Below are 13,906 nucleotides of genomic sequence, written 5' to 3'. Positions count from 1 at the left end.
TGTGAACGCAGCCTCAGTGATACAAAACTTTTAATTTGCTGCTGTTTCTGTGTGGGTGTGATGGATGTGCTCGACTCCTTAACCAAACTGGCACTAGTTGGGTTACTTTTGGTGAGGGACGGCTCACAAAAATATACAATCATTGCATCTCCCTCACTTGCAGTTTGAATTGGACATTTCACCAGTCTTAAGAAAAAAAAAAAAAAGCCTGAAACCCTAAACTGCAAGTGACTGAACCAAAAAGTGTCCCTTTGCTTCTGTGAAAGGACACTGTAACTGAGGGAGGGACAGTAAGGGTACAGTGGGCATTCAACTTTGAAAGAAAAGAAGTCTTATGTTCCCCTCCATCCTTCCATGTTGACTGTTTGTCCAGGTGTGAGCAAAAGGCAGTTGGGGGAGAGAGTACGGGGAAGATAAGAAAAAAGGAAAGGGGGGGGGGAAATAAAGGTGAAGCTTGGTACAGGTGCTGGAGCACTGGAGGGAGGGTGTGAAGACTTGAGGGTGTGAGCAGGCTTCCTGGGAGCTGGTACAGCAGCTCCTCAAACTCCTGCAGCAGCCCGGAGTGAATGTCATCCTCTGCAGTCAGCTTCCCAGCATGGTGTCCATGTAACTGCAGGACAGAGCCTGTGACTAGGTGTGACACTGCTTCATCTTTGCCAAGTTTAAGTTGAATAACAACTTATGCTCCTCAGTCACTGCCTTTGAGGATGACTGGGGAGGGCTGACACTCTCTTGCCCTTGTCATTTTTCTATCTGGGAACACTAAGCAGTGCCAAACTTAAGGCTGTTTTATCTTAAGGGGTCAGAAACCCACCAATGTTCAGCACTCCTTCACTACAAAGGGGGAGAGGGCCACCATGGTCCTTTTCACTCTGTGAAGCAGCTGTCTTGCTGTCTGGAAAGCACTCAAAAAGTATTCAGACAAATGATCTGTACAAAACCCAAACGTGCACACTTGACACTCTTTGCACAGAAAAAAGCCTGCTGGTTGCGCTCCTTCAAAGACAACTCTGACTCTTCCCCCAAGTAACGTGAAGCGACAGTTATTTTCAAGATCCAGATCTGAAACACCCCGGCGCGCACCCGGAGCTGTAACTTCTCCACGGTGCCTCGCAGCTGCTGCTGCCCCCTCAGCAGGCGCCGTCACCGCCCCGCGGGAGCGTGTGCGCCCTCCCACCGCAGCCACCGCCTCGCCTCCCGCCGCGCGGCCCGGTCCCCGCCCGGCCGGGCCGGCTGCCCTCTCCAGCCGCCGCGGCTCCGGGGGGCGGCGGGCCTCACCTGCTCAGGTGGGAGCCGGGCCGGGCATCCCCGCGCGTGCCTCATCCCCAAGGGAAACGTTCTGCTTAATTAGCGGCTTTAATTTGAGTTTTTTGAGAAAAAAAAAAAAAATAATCAGTTACAAGCGATGAGCTGGGCATCGCCCGGTGAGCGCCTCACGCACCGCCCGCACAGCAGCAACGCCAACCGCCCCGCCCCCGCGCCGCGTCATCCGCCGTGAGCGACGGGCGGGCCAGCCTATCGCGGCGCTGGAGCCGCCCTCTCAGTGCTTAAGAGCGCTGGGATTGGTCTTCCGTGTAGGCGTGGCGATGGGGGCTGCCAGTTGGTGGGAGGCCAATGCCGGCTTTTCCGTTGGTTTACCGGGCTGTCACTTTTCAGGGCGCCCGCTGAGGAAGTAATCCCTGCGGCACCCAGCGGTTGGCTGCCTCCCCGGAGTGGCCCACTTATTGGGCGGTCTTCCTGTTATGCCCGCCCTTCTCGCCTTGTGATTGGTCAACGCCCTCCCCGCCTCCTGCAACTGGACGGGGCCGACTGCCCTAACTCCGCCCGAGGCCCGTTTGGGGGAAGCCCCGCCTACGCCAGCGTCTTATTGGCTGTTTCCGCAGCTGGCCGTCGCCCGTTGGCTGGCTGTGCCGTCAGTGGCGGCCGGGCGCGGGAGGCGGGCGGAGGGGCTGCTCGGCGCGGCGTTCCCGCCGCGGTCGCCCCGCTGCGCCCCCGCTCCGCCATGAGCACCGCCCCCGCCTAGCCCCGCCCGGGGCCCGCCTCCGCCTCGCCTCGCCCCGGGATCGCCCCGCCGCCGCCGCCACCAGCAGCAGCAGCGGAGGCAGCGGCGCGCCCCGCGGCAGGGGAAGATGAAGGTGACCGTGGACTTCGAAGAGTGCCTGAAGGACTCGCCGCGCTTCAGGTGCCGCCAGGAAGGGGCCGGGCCGGCGCCCGGGGTGTTGTGGGCCGCGTAGGGGGGGCGGGAAGTGGGGCTGGGTGCCTGCCAGGTGGGGAAGGGGCCCCGGGGAGTGACAGGTGGTGGTGAGGTGCGGGTATCCGGCTCGGAGCAGGGGGGCTGTGGCGGGGAGGGACTGGCGGCGGGGGACGGGGGTTTGAGGAGCGCGGGGTGTCAGGGCGGGGGCAGTGGGGATGTGTAGGACAAGGGGCCTGCTGGGGTGTGGGGGGACTTTGAGGGGTGCGGGAGGTGGGGAGTGCGAGGGAAGGGGTCAGCGCGTGTAGGGGGTGGGACTGGGTGGGCCGTGCGTGGGGTCTGGGGCTCGTGTGGAAGCAGCACAATCTGCAGGGAGCACTGTTGGGGGCACCTGCATCGGAGCAGATGGTGGGGGGTGAAGGGTGGCAGGCAGCTGGTGCAGGAATTGCTCCGCAGCCAAAGCGATGCCTGCTCAGGCTCCAGAGTGTGCGCTCCCCGGTGGTCCATCTCCAGTTCTTCAGAACTGTGCTCTCACTTTAGCATCCAGCGTCTGCTGCATGTGTCTGTACTCAGTCTGCCCACTGTCGGGGTGCCAGTACCAAATAAACTCAGTAGAATCTTACTTCCCGTTGTCAGACCAAGGCACGTACTCTTTTTGGTTTTCCCCACTTGAGTGACTACTCATCTCTCATTGCTGTAGATTACTTCTGCTTACACTGGGCAACTTTTCCTTTCAGCCTTCCCCATGTTTTTATCCACTCTGTAGATATATTTTCCAATGTTGTATCTACTCAAGCCTCTCTGTTGGATGCGTGGCTGGTCTGTGCACGTTGGCCCACTTTCTGTGCCTGGTATCACCTTGCTAGCTGATGGAGAGGCAAACAGCTCCGTGACTTGATGTGATGTGTCATTGCGGTGCCCCTCCTGTCCCGTACTGAGCCCATGTTTGAAGTGCCTGTGGCTCTGTGGTTGGCACAGTCTGGGTGAGCTCTAGCTGTTGAGGGAAATAGTCCTGTTCTTCCTCTGGTCTCTGGCTGTGTGTTCACGCCTCTTTGTGTCGGATTTAGCAATCGTGTGGTTCTGGGATGTGGAGGAAGTTGAAGAAGAAGGTTTGAATGGCTTACTACTGACAGAAATTGGAGTTCCTGTTTCTTCCTCCTTTGCTCCTGTCGCTACTGCCAGCTTGTCCTTGGCTGCTTCTGCCACGTTTTTTTTCTGGTGACTGTGACTTGTATTGTTGGATCCTTCAGTGGGCGAGCTGCCCTGGCAGAAGAGACTGGATGGTTTCAGCTAGGTTTGTGAGCTGAGTCAGTGTGAAATCTACTAAAGCTTCTGGGGAGGATGAAGAGGAAAATTCACTGCCAGAAGCAAGGCTAGAGGAAGACAGTGGGGAGTGAGACCTCTGAGGCAGCAGGGAGCTTTTACATTGGCGTAGCTGTTCCATAAGAATTTGTCCTGAGTTAGACATGCTTGCTAGTATATGTACTTTCTGGCACAACTATGTTTAAAGTGGGTCCAGTCTATTTGGTGACAATGCAGTCTCAGATTGGCTTAATGTAACCACAGACCTATACCATTAAATATAATCTTGTTGGTGTTTTTTTTTTTTTTTAATTACTGATGCCTGCTGAAGTATAGAATACACTTGAGAAAGCAAGAAATTGTGACTAAAGTGTGTGAGCAGAAGTGTGCTTCTCTCTATTCAAGTTAAGACATACTAGTTCAATTGAGCTCACTTCATAGCATTTTAATTTTGCCCCTCCTCCTTCCTTTACTTCAAGGAAAGAAACTGTGGAAACCCCTTTGTCAGGGTCTTCTAGTACATTATGGTCTTTCTGACAGTCTCTGATACTACTACCTTTGAAGAAATTGCAGAAGACCTTATGGTGTAATCACTTGATACCGCACAAACATCTTTCCAACCTTTAACTGATAGGAAGTAGTTAAAATTGTGAAGCAAAAGTCCTGTAGTATTCCTGAAAAAAGTTAATATCTTTCATTATTATTTCATTATTTGCTGTTATAACTTTGGTCATTCTTAGCATCCATATACTAGAAATCTTCTAAATGAGGTTTACTGCAGTTGTTTTATTAAGGGATGGTAGAGACATTAACGTAGAGCAAGGTCATTACAAGGTCCTAGCGTTCTTGCATGGAGTAGTGTGGACATAAAGCACCTTCTTGTGCTGCACACCTTATCTTACAGCAAAGCAGAACTGCAGCTTTCTCCTGACCTTGCTGAGCAGGTGGGTGTAGTCTGTCCTTCCCATCAGTATACCTGTTGGAGCAGTTAAATAAATGTCTTGGGAGGCATGTAGTGTAGTATAGAAATGTCACAGTTTACATTCTTATAGTTGTGGAGAGAACTGGGAGGACATGGGTGAATCAGAGTTCCTGAGTCACCAAATCCCTCTTTTCACAGGGAGCTATTTAAATCTTTTAAAACATGCTACTACATACTGCTTAAGACAGATGGCTTTCTTGCTTATCTGTTTCTGACAGAGTTCACGGTATATCTTTTTTGGCTTTGAGATGTATCTGGGAATATCATAGTTACCTGAACCAAAGAAATAAAGGTTTGTTTGCTTGCTGTCCTATGAAGGGAGCATGGGTTGTCGCTGTTGAATTGCTGATATGTGATTAGATAATAATGGCTATAAGGATTCACATCAGAAGTATGGTGGGTTTTTTCATAGTAAGGCATGCTTTTCTCCCCACTCCAAATAGATAAAGAAATCTTTGAATTATAAAGCCTGAAGTGCCGTTGGTCTACTGTATCACTAGATTTATAAACTTATGACATACCAGATGAGTTTCGGGTTGGAAACTTGAGGTTTAGAAGCTGATTTTGAAAAGGGTAATGGAAAAGGCTGTGAATTCAGGCACACTTTTGCAAATTTGCAATCATGTTAGGTTTTTTTAAACCTACTTTGAAAATAATCTTGCTGAAATCACATGCTTTTCCTTCATGAATCCCTCTCTTAAAGTATGGACAAATGAATGATCTACCAAGGAAATGCTTTTTGCACTTCTCCTACAGTGTGTTGATGACTTCCCATTAAAGGGAGGAGCCTTGGAGCAGTCCTTGAGTAGTAAAAACTGAGCTGTGCTGGCAAGCTCTATGTATATAATCAGGAATTCCTGGAGTGGTTTTTTTATATGCAAATAGTATTGTGAAATAATACTTTCTTCTAATCTGTAAACAATGAGGATTTCAGTTTCATAGTTTAATGGAACAGGCTTTTACACTGATGTTTCATTTTCATTTTTTCTTTTAACTGAAGAATGTTTTCTCTTAATGAGTGAGGTAGGCATTGTAGCAGCGACATGAATCACGCCAAACCTAAGTTTTTAGAAAGGAGAGGTAAGTTTAAGTGATGTGGAAATATATCTGCTGCAAGTAGTAGTTAATAATCTTGATAAACAACAAGTAATAGAAAAAGCAAAGTTCTGTTGCTTGTGACGTGCAACTTTTAAGAAATCTCTAGAAAAACCTTTAGTCTGTTCCAGTCTTTACATATGCATCAGTAAAAAGCTGTGTATTTTTGAAATACTTTATTTGTCTTTACTTGTCACTGTTATTGAAGTTTAAATTTTTTTTTTGTGTTTAATTTTGTATTGACTTCCTGAGACTCCAGCTGCAGAACAGATGATGGATGAGCAAGGTAGATGAAAGAATATAAATGAAACTGTTGCCAAGTACCATTCTTAGTAAAAGTATGTCATGGGTAGTTTCTGGGTTGAACTGGTGGTTATAGTGTGCTGCCTTCAAAGGGACTTGTCTGAGGAGTCTTCCATTCAGACTGAGCTAAAGCCTTGCGTTGTGTAGGCAGGCCTGCAGTGTAAGTAAGAGTGGCTTGTCACCGCAGTTCCCTGGTATGTGTGTTGGTTTTCTTCTGTGGCTTTGATTCTGGCCTCTCTAAATGGGGCCAGCTGAGATGCACCTCATGGGTAGACTGGGGATGCAGGCTGAATAAGTTGCTCATGCCACTTTATGGCTTTCTAAATGTATGAGTTTTTTTCCTCTCTTCATTAGTACTGTGTAACCAAAGTTTAGTCTCTAAGCATCTGTTCCCAGGTAACAGGAAGTGTTTTGTCACTGTAAAATATGAGTAATGTAAGCAAGTGACTTAACCTATTTGGAATAGGTCTTGTTCTTGTACCTAGCTGTTTTAGGAGGAATTTCCAAAGAAATGTTTGGTCTGGGCTTTCTGCCCTTGGTGTTTGGGACTGAAAAGCAAGTTTGTAACTTATTTGGCAAGGCTGGCTGGAAAGTATTGCAGAACACAAAAGAAAGAAGTCAAAAGAGGAAGCTGCCAAACATTTGCTTGTAAGTTTGCATTTACCATTTTTCATACTTATGTGGCTGTTACGTTTATAATTTCCAGTATGCAACTGTAGAACAGCAGTTTTCATAGCTGAAGTGTAGTGACCTGGAGGACAATCTTAGCGGGATGCTGATGAGTTACATGTGTACAACATCTCAGTCCATACTGCTAGGAGTCTGATGGAGTTAGTTAAACAGAGTGCTTCTAAACTTCTAATTCTTTGCTTCTGTGGAGATTACAGTGAATGTGCTTTTCTACTCAGACTGCAGTCAATGATTTATTTATCTTTAAATCTGTGACTACATCTTTCAACTGTACATTAAGAAAATAATTGACCTAAAGAAAGGGATGCATAGGATGGTAAGACCCAATGTCAGATCCTTTTCTTCTAGGGTAATCATGCTAGAGTGAAGAAGTTTCATCAAAGATCCCTCTGGAATGTATTTCATCAAAATCTCTCACACTGAAATCTTTTAAAGCCTTTTCAAGTTAAATAGTAAGTTGTTACAATCCTTCCTAATGGAGATTAGAGAAATGTGTCCTGAAATCAGGTTGTCTTGATTTAGTTTACCTAAATTGTTTTAATTAAAAAAAAACCCAAAGTTGGATGTCATAATTATGAATTATAAAGGTCACTTTTTTTTAATGGTGATCCTGATTCTATTTCTTTGTTGTTTTATTATGATTTAGGTTAAGTAAGAGTAAACTGAAACATCTTAACTATATCTTGAATGCTAATAGGAACTTAAAATGTTGATTTCCTTGGGTTTGGTCTTTTTAAGTTTTTATCTGGGAACTTTTGAAAAACCCCACACACTGAGAAGGGAGCTTGCAGTGGAAGCAGCAACAAAATCTGCTAGCTATCACAATGTTGCTGCAGCATAACAGCAGGGTCAATTGCTGAAGAACTGATATTAATTAAGCCTGTGCAACTGGTCTTTAAAGAGTACTTGCAGAATTAGAAGGACAGCTTATTTATGCATGTGTGTGTGTGCAATGTAACTGTAATTATACAAGTCGCTGAAGTTTTAAATATACATTTGAAGAGGTTTGGTTCTTTAGCCTGGAGTGTTTCATTTATGTTGGTAGGCACATCTCATGTAGCTACATCAAGAACTAAACTTATGGAGATTATAGTTTTATATTTGTGGGGGGAAGGAATATCATTGTTAAAATCTCTGGAAAGTAGGGTTAGTAAATAGAATATTCGTTAGCAAGGTGGCAGCTATAAAATAGAAATCTGTCTGTCTTGGTCTAGGTGGGCTTTGGGTAGCTTTGTTTTTTTCCTGTATGCATCTGTGAAATAGTTGGCCTCCTAATAGCAAATGTGCTGATTTAGCTACGTTAGCAGTGTCCTGTCATCTTTTTTCAGGCTTAGCTTCTTAACAACCATGTACTCAGAACTGTATTATTTAGTCAGCATTTCTCCTGTTCTTACTTCATGCAGTGAACAATATGACTTAAGTTATTAGTGAATTTTGACTATAGTAAATCATTCTAAAAAGTCCCCAAAGCAAACTCCATCCTGATAACCTGCTTTGGGAGAAAAAGGAAAGGAAAACATATAACTTTCATTGACTATAGAAACTTTCCTACTGAAATTATGGTTTACAGAGCCAAGAACCCTTTGCCTGGATCTTGATGCAAGCCTTCCTGGCTAAATCAATTAGTTTAATATCTGAAGAAGATGCAAATGCAAAAGTGTTATGAGGGAGTGCAAAAAAAAAAAAAAAAAAAAAAACAAAACCAAACCAAAAAAACCCAAAACCAAACTTCACCAAAAAACTCAAGTGGTTACTTAATGTTATGTCTTACAGTGCCTTACATTTACGTGGGCAGGAAACAGAATAAGAAATTCTGACTAATTTAGTTAATTTTTCTTGCTTCTCACTTGTGCATGCAGAATTCAGTCTAAAAACATGGATAGAAGTTTAAACTGTGTGAATGTATTTGTGATCTTTTTGAGCAGATACGGTGCTGTTTGTTTGAGATTTAGATGCCCCTGTGAGTTTAGGTAATAATTTGGGTGGTTTGCTTTTGATAATGGCAGATTTGTAACAAAAATAACAGCTGAAGTAGCTGTCTGCAGTAGAAGACCATTATGAGGAAATGCAGATTAGCATGTGAACTCTAGTTTTTTAATATATGCAAGAGTGTTCCATACTTTTCTGTGTGACAATATAAATCCTGGTTTTGTTGCCACACTCTCAGATGACTAAAAGATTAGACCAAGAACATGAAAAATAGTAGATACTATCATTATGGTCGTAAACAAAAAAATTTTAAGCAATCCAGTCCAGTAGACTAAAACTTTGTTTTGCCTTTCTGATGATCTCTTCAAGAGGACTCTTTGCATATGAGGCAGAATAATTGCATTGCAGTTAACATTTACTTTGTGACTATTAAAAGTAGCCAGGCCTCAGACTTAGGGTAAATCAATTGTTTTGATGCACTGTAAATGTTTTATGCCTGTGTAAAAGAGAAATTAATTTGTGAAATTATGCACTGTACACATTTTCAAACTGATAAGGCAGAAGGATAGACTAAGAAAATAATTTGCTGCAAAATAGTCCTTTCAAGTGTTTTATGAGAAGAGGTTTTGGACAGAGAAAATGCCTGTCAGAACGGTTGGCAAACTTGCTCATGTGGCATGTATCTTTCTGTGAGTCAGGCTTTATGTTTAATACTCAGTTTTCTGTTTGAAATTCTTAAGACTCTGTGGTATGCAGGGATGATGCTCTTGAATAATTTTTAGAGTTCATATGTCAATAGCAATGGTGATTTAAATAGTTGTATTGTGATTTTGCATGAGGGAGAGAGTCTTAACAGTAGTCAGTGCACATGCACAACCTACCTTTTTTCTCTTAATGAATTTGATATGTCTTCAGTAACAGTCATTAAAGGAAGACCTCTGATGAATAAACATAAAGCAGACCTAGCGATCAGTTTGCACAATGTGATTTTAAAATTTCTAAACTTCCAAAATATATTTTTGTATTTGAAGCTGGATGTAATACAAAGAGAAATTGGTGAAGCCATATGTAGTGAAATGTATTCTATCTGACAAAACTTAGTTCTGTGCAAGAGAATTCCCAATTTTCATCTTTCTGTGTGCCAGATGTTAATTTAAGTAGGAGCACATGGATATCACACTAGCTCAACATTTCTGTGGATTTTAAATATCCTAGTCTTCAATTATTAGTGATCTTGTAATTGTTTTTAAAAAAATGTATAACTTACGTAATGCTGTAGATCATGCGACAGATTTTTGCGTACTGATGTTGAGAATGACATTTTGTGGATTTAACTTTGAATCAAATTCACTCTGTCAGTACAAAGGAAGAGGCATGTTGAACTCAGCGTCTAACTTCTTGCCATGAATGTTATCACTTCAGCCTGACAAACCAGAGGTGTAGAATTTGAGCTGGGAGATGGGGCTTGGTTTTCCCTCCGTGGTTTCTACGCAGGGAGGCACCGAGCCTCTCCTGTCCCCTTCCTCACTGCCGCAGCGATCCGAGCCGCGTTCAGGGCTCCCTTGGCCGCTTTGCACAGCGGTGGGGGCTCTGTGAGGCGGTGCCGGAGACGCGTCCCACTCGCTGATGCCTTCTTAGACTCCAGCTCTCCAGTCATTGCCTTGCTGCTATCGATGGCTGCTCGTCAGTGAGCAGTAATGGGAGACTGAATGTTGGTTATTGTTAAGGTGCTGCTTGCGTATGTTGTCTTTTGTTTGTTTAGAGTACTTTGTGAAAGTAGTCAGACTCTGCATTTGACTGGATTCTTCTGGTGAGCTTTAATGTAAAGAACATTTGGTGTTACGACAATATCACTGCTTTTATGTTACATGCTGTTGCTAATATACTTTAGGTTTAAGATGACCTAAGTAAGAGCCGGTTGAGTGACAAAGAAAAATAATGTAGATGGAGCAGTGCTGGGCCTTGTGATCTTAACTGGGACTAGCAAAAGGCGTTAAAGACTCACTGCTCAGCTGGAAATCTAGATTATATCTGGTCTTTCCTAGACTTGTAGCATTAATGTATGTTGTCTGGAGTTTCTGTCTGTAGAGTTCAGTAATTAATAAAATAGGTTTCTTCTTTCTTAACTTTCTTAAACAGGAAAAGTAGAGTTCATCTAATCTACTGTGTAGCATTCTTTCTTCTTAAGGCAGATTTTAGGCTTAGGCCCCTTCAAATCTTAATGAAGTTTAATAGTTGTATCTCAAGTGCCTGTTGATTTGATTTAGCCATATGTGTCAGGATAAGGTGAACTGTACCCTGGATATAGCGTGTTTCTATTCTGTCGTTTTCAAAGGTGATTTAGATGACTCAGTTGGGTATCTATGCATAGATACCAGTATTTGACCAGGCAAGGCACGCTGCAAGAATAGAACAAATGTATTGGCTTTGCTGGTCAGGGTTGTTATTGAGGATAAAAACTGTTTAAGACTGAGGAATCTCTGATGTTTCATTGAGGATGCAACTTCTGGCTGAATTTGTGTGTTGCTAAGTTGGAGTCCATTTGAAAAGTATACGCGCATGTGGACACCCTCTCTACAGGATTATTTTCCAAAAGAATCTCCATTTTGTGGAGAAGGATTTTTGAAAGTATTCATTTAACTTCCTGGAGCGTTTTCTTTTGTCAAGTGTCTGATTTTGGAGAATATATCTGCCTGTTCATTCTATCCTACTTGATTCATCCCCAAATGAATGATGAAAAATGGCAAGTTGAAGTGTTAAATGTGCCTCCTATTGCAAAATATCCTTTATAAGTATTGATCTTGCAAGTTTTTGTTTGAAAATATTTGCAGTTGATTTGAGATGAAAAACCTTTAGTATGTAATTAAAAAGGATATGTAAGCTTCTGTTTGATTGAGAAATAGCTTACCTGCAATTAGTGCCAATAGATGAATGAAAGCCATGGGTCTTCAAAATCTCCTGATGACTAAAAGTAGTGGGAGAAAAGATACTAAATGTACCCAAAGACGATTTAAACCTTTTCCAGGGCTGTGGGTGTACCATATGCATTTTGTAGTTTTTATGTTATAATATTTCAAATGCTTATTTTTTGAATAGATCACCCATTGTAGTTTGAGAGGGTTGAAGAGGAAAGGAGACTGGCTTTTCAAAATGTGAAAACAGTACATTTGAGGAAAACACCAATACACTGTATTTCTGTATTCCCATACTCCTAATGCTTATGCACTGTTATCTTGAGATTGGGTTCATTTGACTGGCTGCTTCAGTGCAAAGGTATAAAGAGCAAATGAAGACTGTTTCTTTGCAGTATGAGGGAACAATCAAACTACACAAAATCTATTAATTTACATGTGAAATACAGTTTTGGTAACTGTGTAAGATACATGTATGTGTAACAAAAAATTCAAGTTCGGATTTTGTCTATTGCAACAAAGCTGCAGCCTCCCCTCTGACTGTCAAATAGAGCATTCTGATTTTGTGAAAGTGTATTGCCATTATATTCAGCTTCTGAAATGGACAAAAAGGGTAAATACTTGCTGAGGACTCGGTCTTCATAGCAAATCCAAAACTTTCCTCTGGTTTTGGTAAAGAAGATCCACCTGATAAAACTGGAATTGTAGTGAGCTAATGGTCCTTAGGTCTTCTGAAACATGGTGAGCTCTTGTTATAAAGGCTTTGCCATCTTACAGTGGTTTGGAGACAACAGTGCAGATATTGCCTTATTTTTCTGAAATCAAAGCAAACACAATATGATATCTATAAAAAATGCTCTTTGGTTAATTACTGACTACACTGATCTCCAGTTGCCTCTACTTTATAGGAAGTTTTCTGTGCAGGTGTTTAAGTCTTACTGTACCAGTTCTGAAGATAATGATACTGAGAATCCAATATTGGGGGAATCTTGTGATATTTACTCTTTCTGTTTTTCAGGCACTGCTGCCCTGTCTTTTATATTGGCTACATTTGAAGTATACAAGGTGTATCTTTCCAAATCAGGGATTAATTTATTCAGTCTTCCTCAGATTGTTATTACTTACAGCTTTTAAAAGAAAAGTTGACATGACTCCTTAGCATCTGAGAAAGAACTCCAGATCTTGAGGCTAATAGTTAGGGCATAGTGTTTAGATGGAGGGATGTCCTATCGTGTATCCTTTGCAGTTGGTTGCCTGATGGTTGTATTTATGGTTCCACTTCCTGACCTTACTGCCTATTTGAGTTTTCAGATGTTGAAATCCTTCATTCTTTCTGCTGCATCTGGGTTCAAGCACCTGGGTAGTTGCTGAGATTTAAAAGATTAAAGCAACCCTGTGATGTTTGCAAGTTTTCAGCAACAAGAAGTTTCTGCACAACACTGTCAGTTTCTTGAGCTTGTTTCTGCTGACCTTTTTTTGTTGCAACATCTTGATACTATAGTCTTACTTACTTATCTGATAGTAAGGCCTCCTCAAAAGCTTTTGACTCGTTCTTGAGATGTTGGAATGACTAGTCAAAGTTGTGCAGGACAGGTATCGTGATGTGATATGTTGCATTCTTATCTGAGTTTAGCAATGCAATCAACTTCTTGTCTGTGAAGCGGTCATGGTCACCATTGTGTCCGCATCTTGTTAACAGCTATTCCATAATGAACAAAACGCTTGAGTTGAATGATGAAGAAAATCCCGCTTATCAGAATCTTTGTGGAAGAACAGGGTTGCTCATTTCCTACTTAGGCTTACTAACTAACAGGATCTCCTAGGGTAAAAAAAGCCTAGGGGAAAAATATTAGGCAAAACTATTGAGAAAAGAACACTGTTGGGCGTTTCGGGCAATTTACTGCAAAAGAGTAATGAGAGAAAAAGCTTGAGAATTTAGGGCCAGCAGGTAGCACAGATGTCCTTACAGACTGTGTATGATACATTAAATGCTGCTGCAAGTTCACTGGTAATCATTTTGACTTTCAGCCATGTATATTAAGTGTGATAGAACTTGTTCCTTTTTGGAGAGGGATTTGTTTATAATGTTCGTTATCTTTTGAGCCATGTGTAGTCTTGCAGTAAAGAACAAATCAAGTGAAGCATGTGTCTTAAAGGGATGTGTCCTGTTTCTTTGTTGTATCAGAGACCATATGAATTACTGAGGATTAACTAAACTTTGTAGATGAAGACGACCTTAAAAACTGGTGCATACAAGCAGACATCTGCTTTAATGGTTAAGTGAATTCGGTAAATACCCTTGTTTTATTACATTTGATTATTTCCTAAGAGGTCTGACTTGGGAGGAATAGAAGAATGGCTCTTCTAATGTTGAGGACTTGTTTCTTTTCTCTGGGGAAATTTGAAATGTGGATAGTGCTTGCTATGGACCTGAGAAAACTTGGCTTATTCATCAACATGATAATCAGGAAATGCATTTCCGTATTTCAGTCCACCAAGCTA

At 42.6% G+C, this 13,906-nt stretch overlaps 1 protein-coding gene across 7 annotated transcripts in view; it reads left to right on the top strand.

The window, feature by feature from the left end:
- The first annotated feature begins 1,929 nt into the window (after positions 1 to 1,929).
- ACAP2 (ArfGAP with coiled-coil, ankyrin repeat and PH domains 2) overlaps positions 1,930 to 13,906 on the top strand; it is a 68,223-nt gene continuing 56,246 nt past the window's right edge. For all 7 annotated transcript variants that reach the window (XM_042795275.1, XM_042795266.1, XM_042795260.1 and 4 more), the window contains exon 1: positions 1,930 to 2,182. In XM_042795275.1, the coding sequence (XP_042651209.1) occupies positions 2,130 to 2,182 (53 nt within the window). In that variant the 5' untranslated portion in view covers positions 1,930 to 2,129. The remainder of the gene's footprint in view (positions 2,183 to 13,906) is intronic.

The sequence above is a fragment of the Tyto alba genome, unplaced genomic scaffold (assembly GCF_018691265.1).
Source record: "Tyto alba isolate M040663 unplaced genomic scaffold, T.alba_DEE_v4.0 Super-Scaffold_10, whole genome shotgun sequence".
NCBI classification, from domain to species: Eukaryota; Metazoa; Chordata; class Aves; order Strigiformes; family Tytonidae; genus Tyto; species Tyto alba.
Note: the sequence above shows the minus strand (reverse complement) of the source record. Positions and strands in the feature narration are given on the sequence as shown.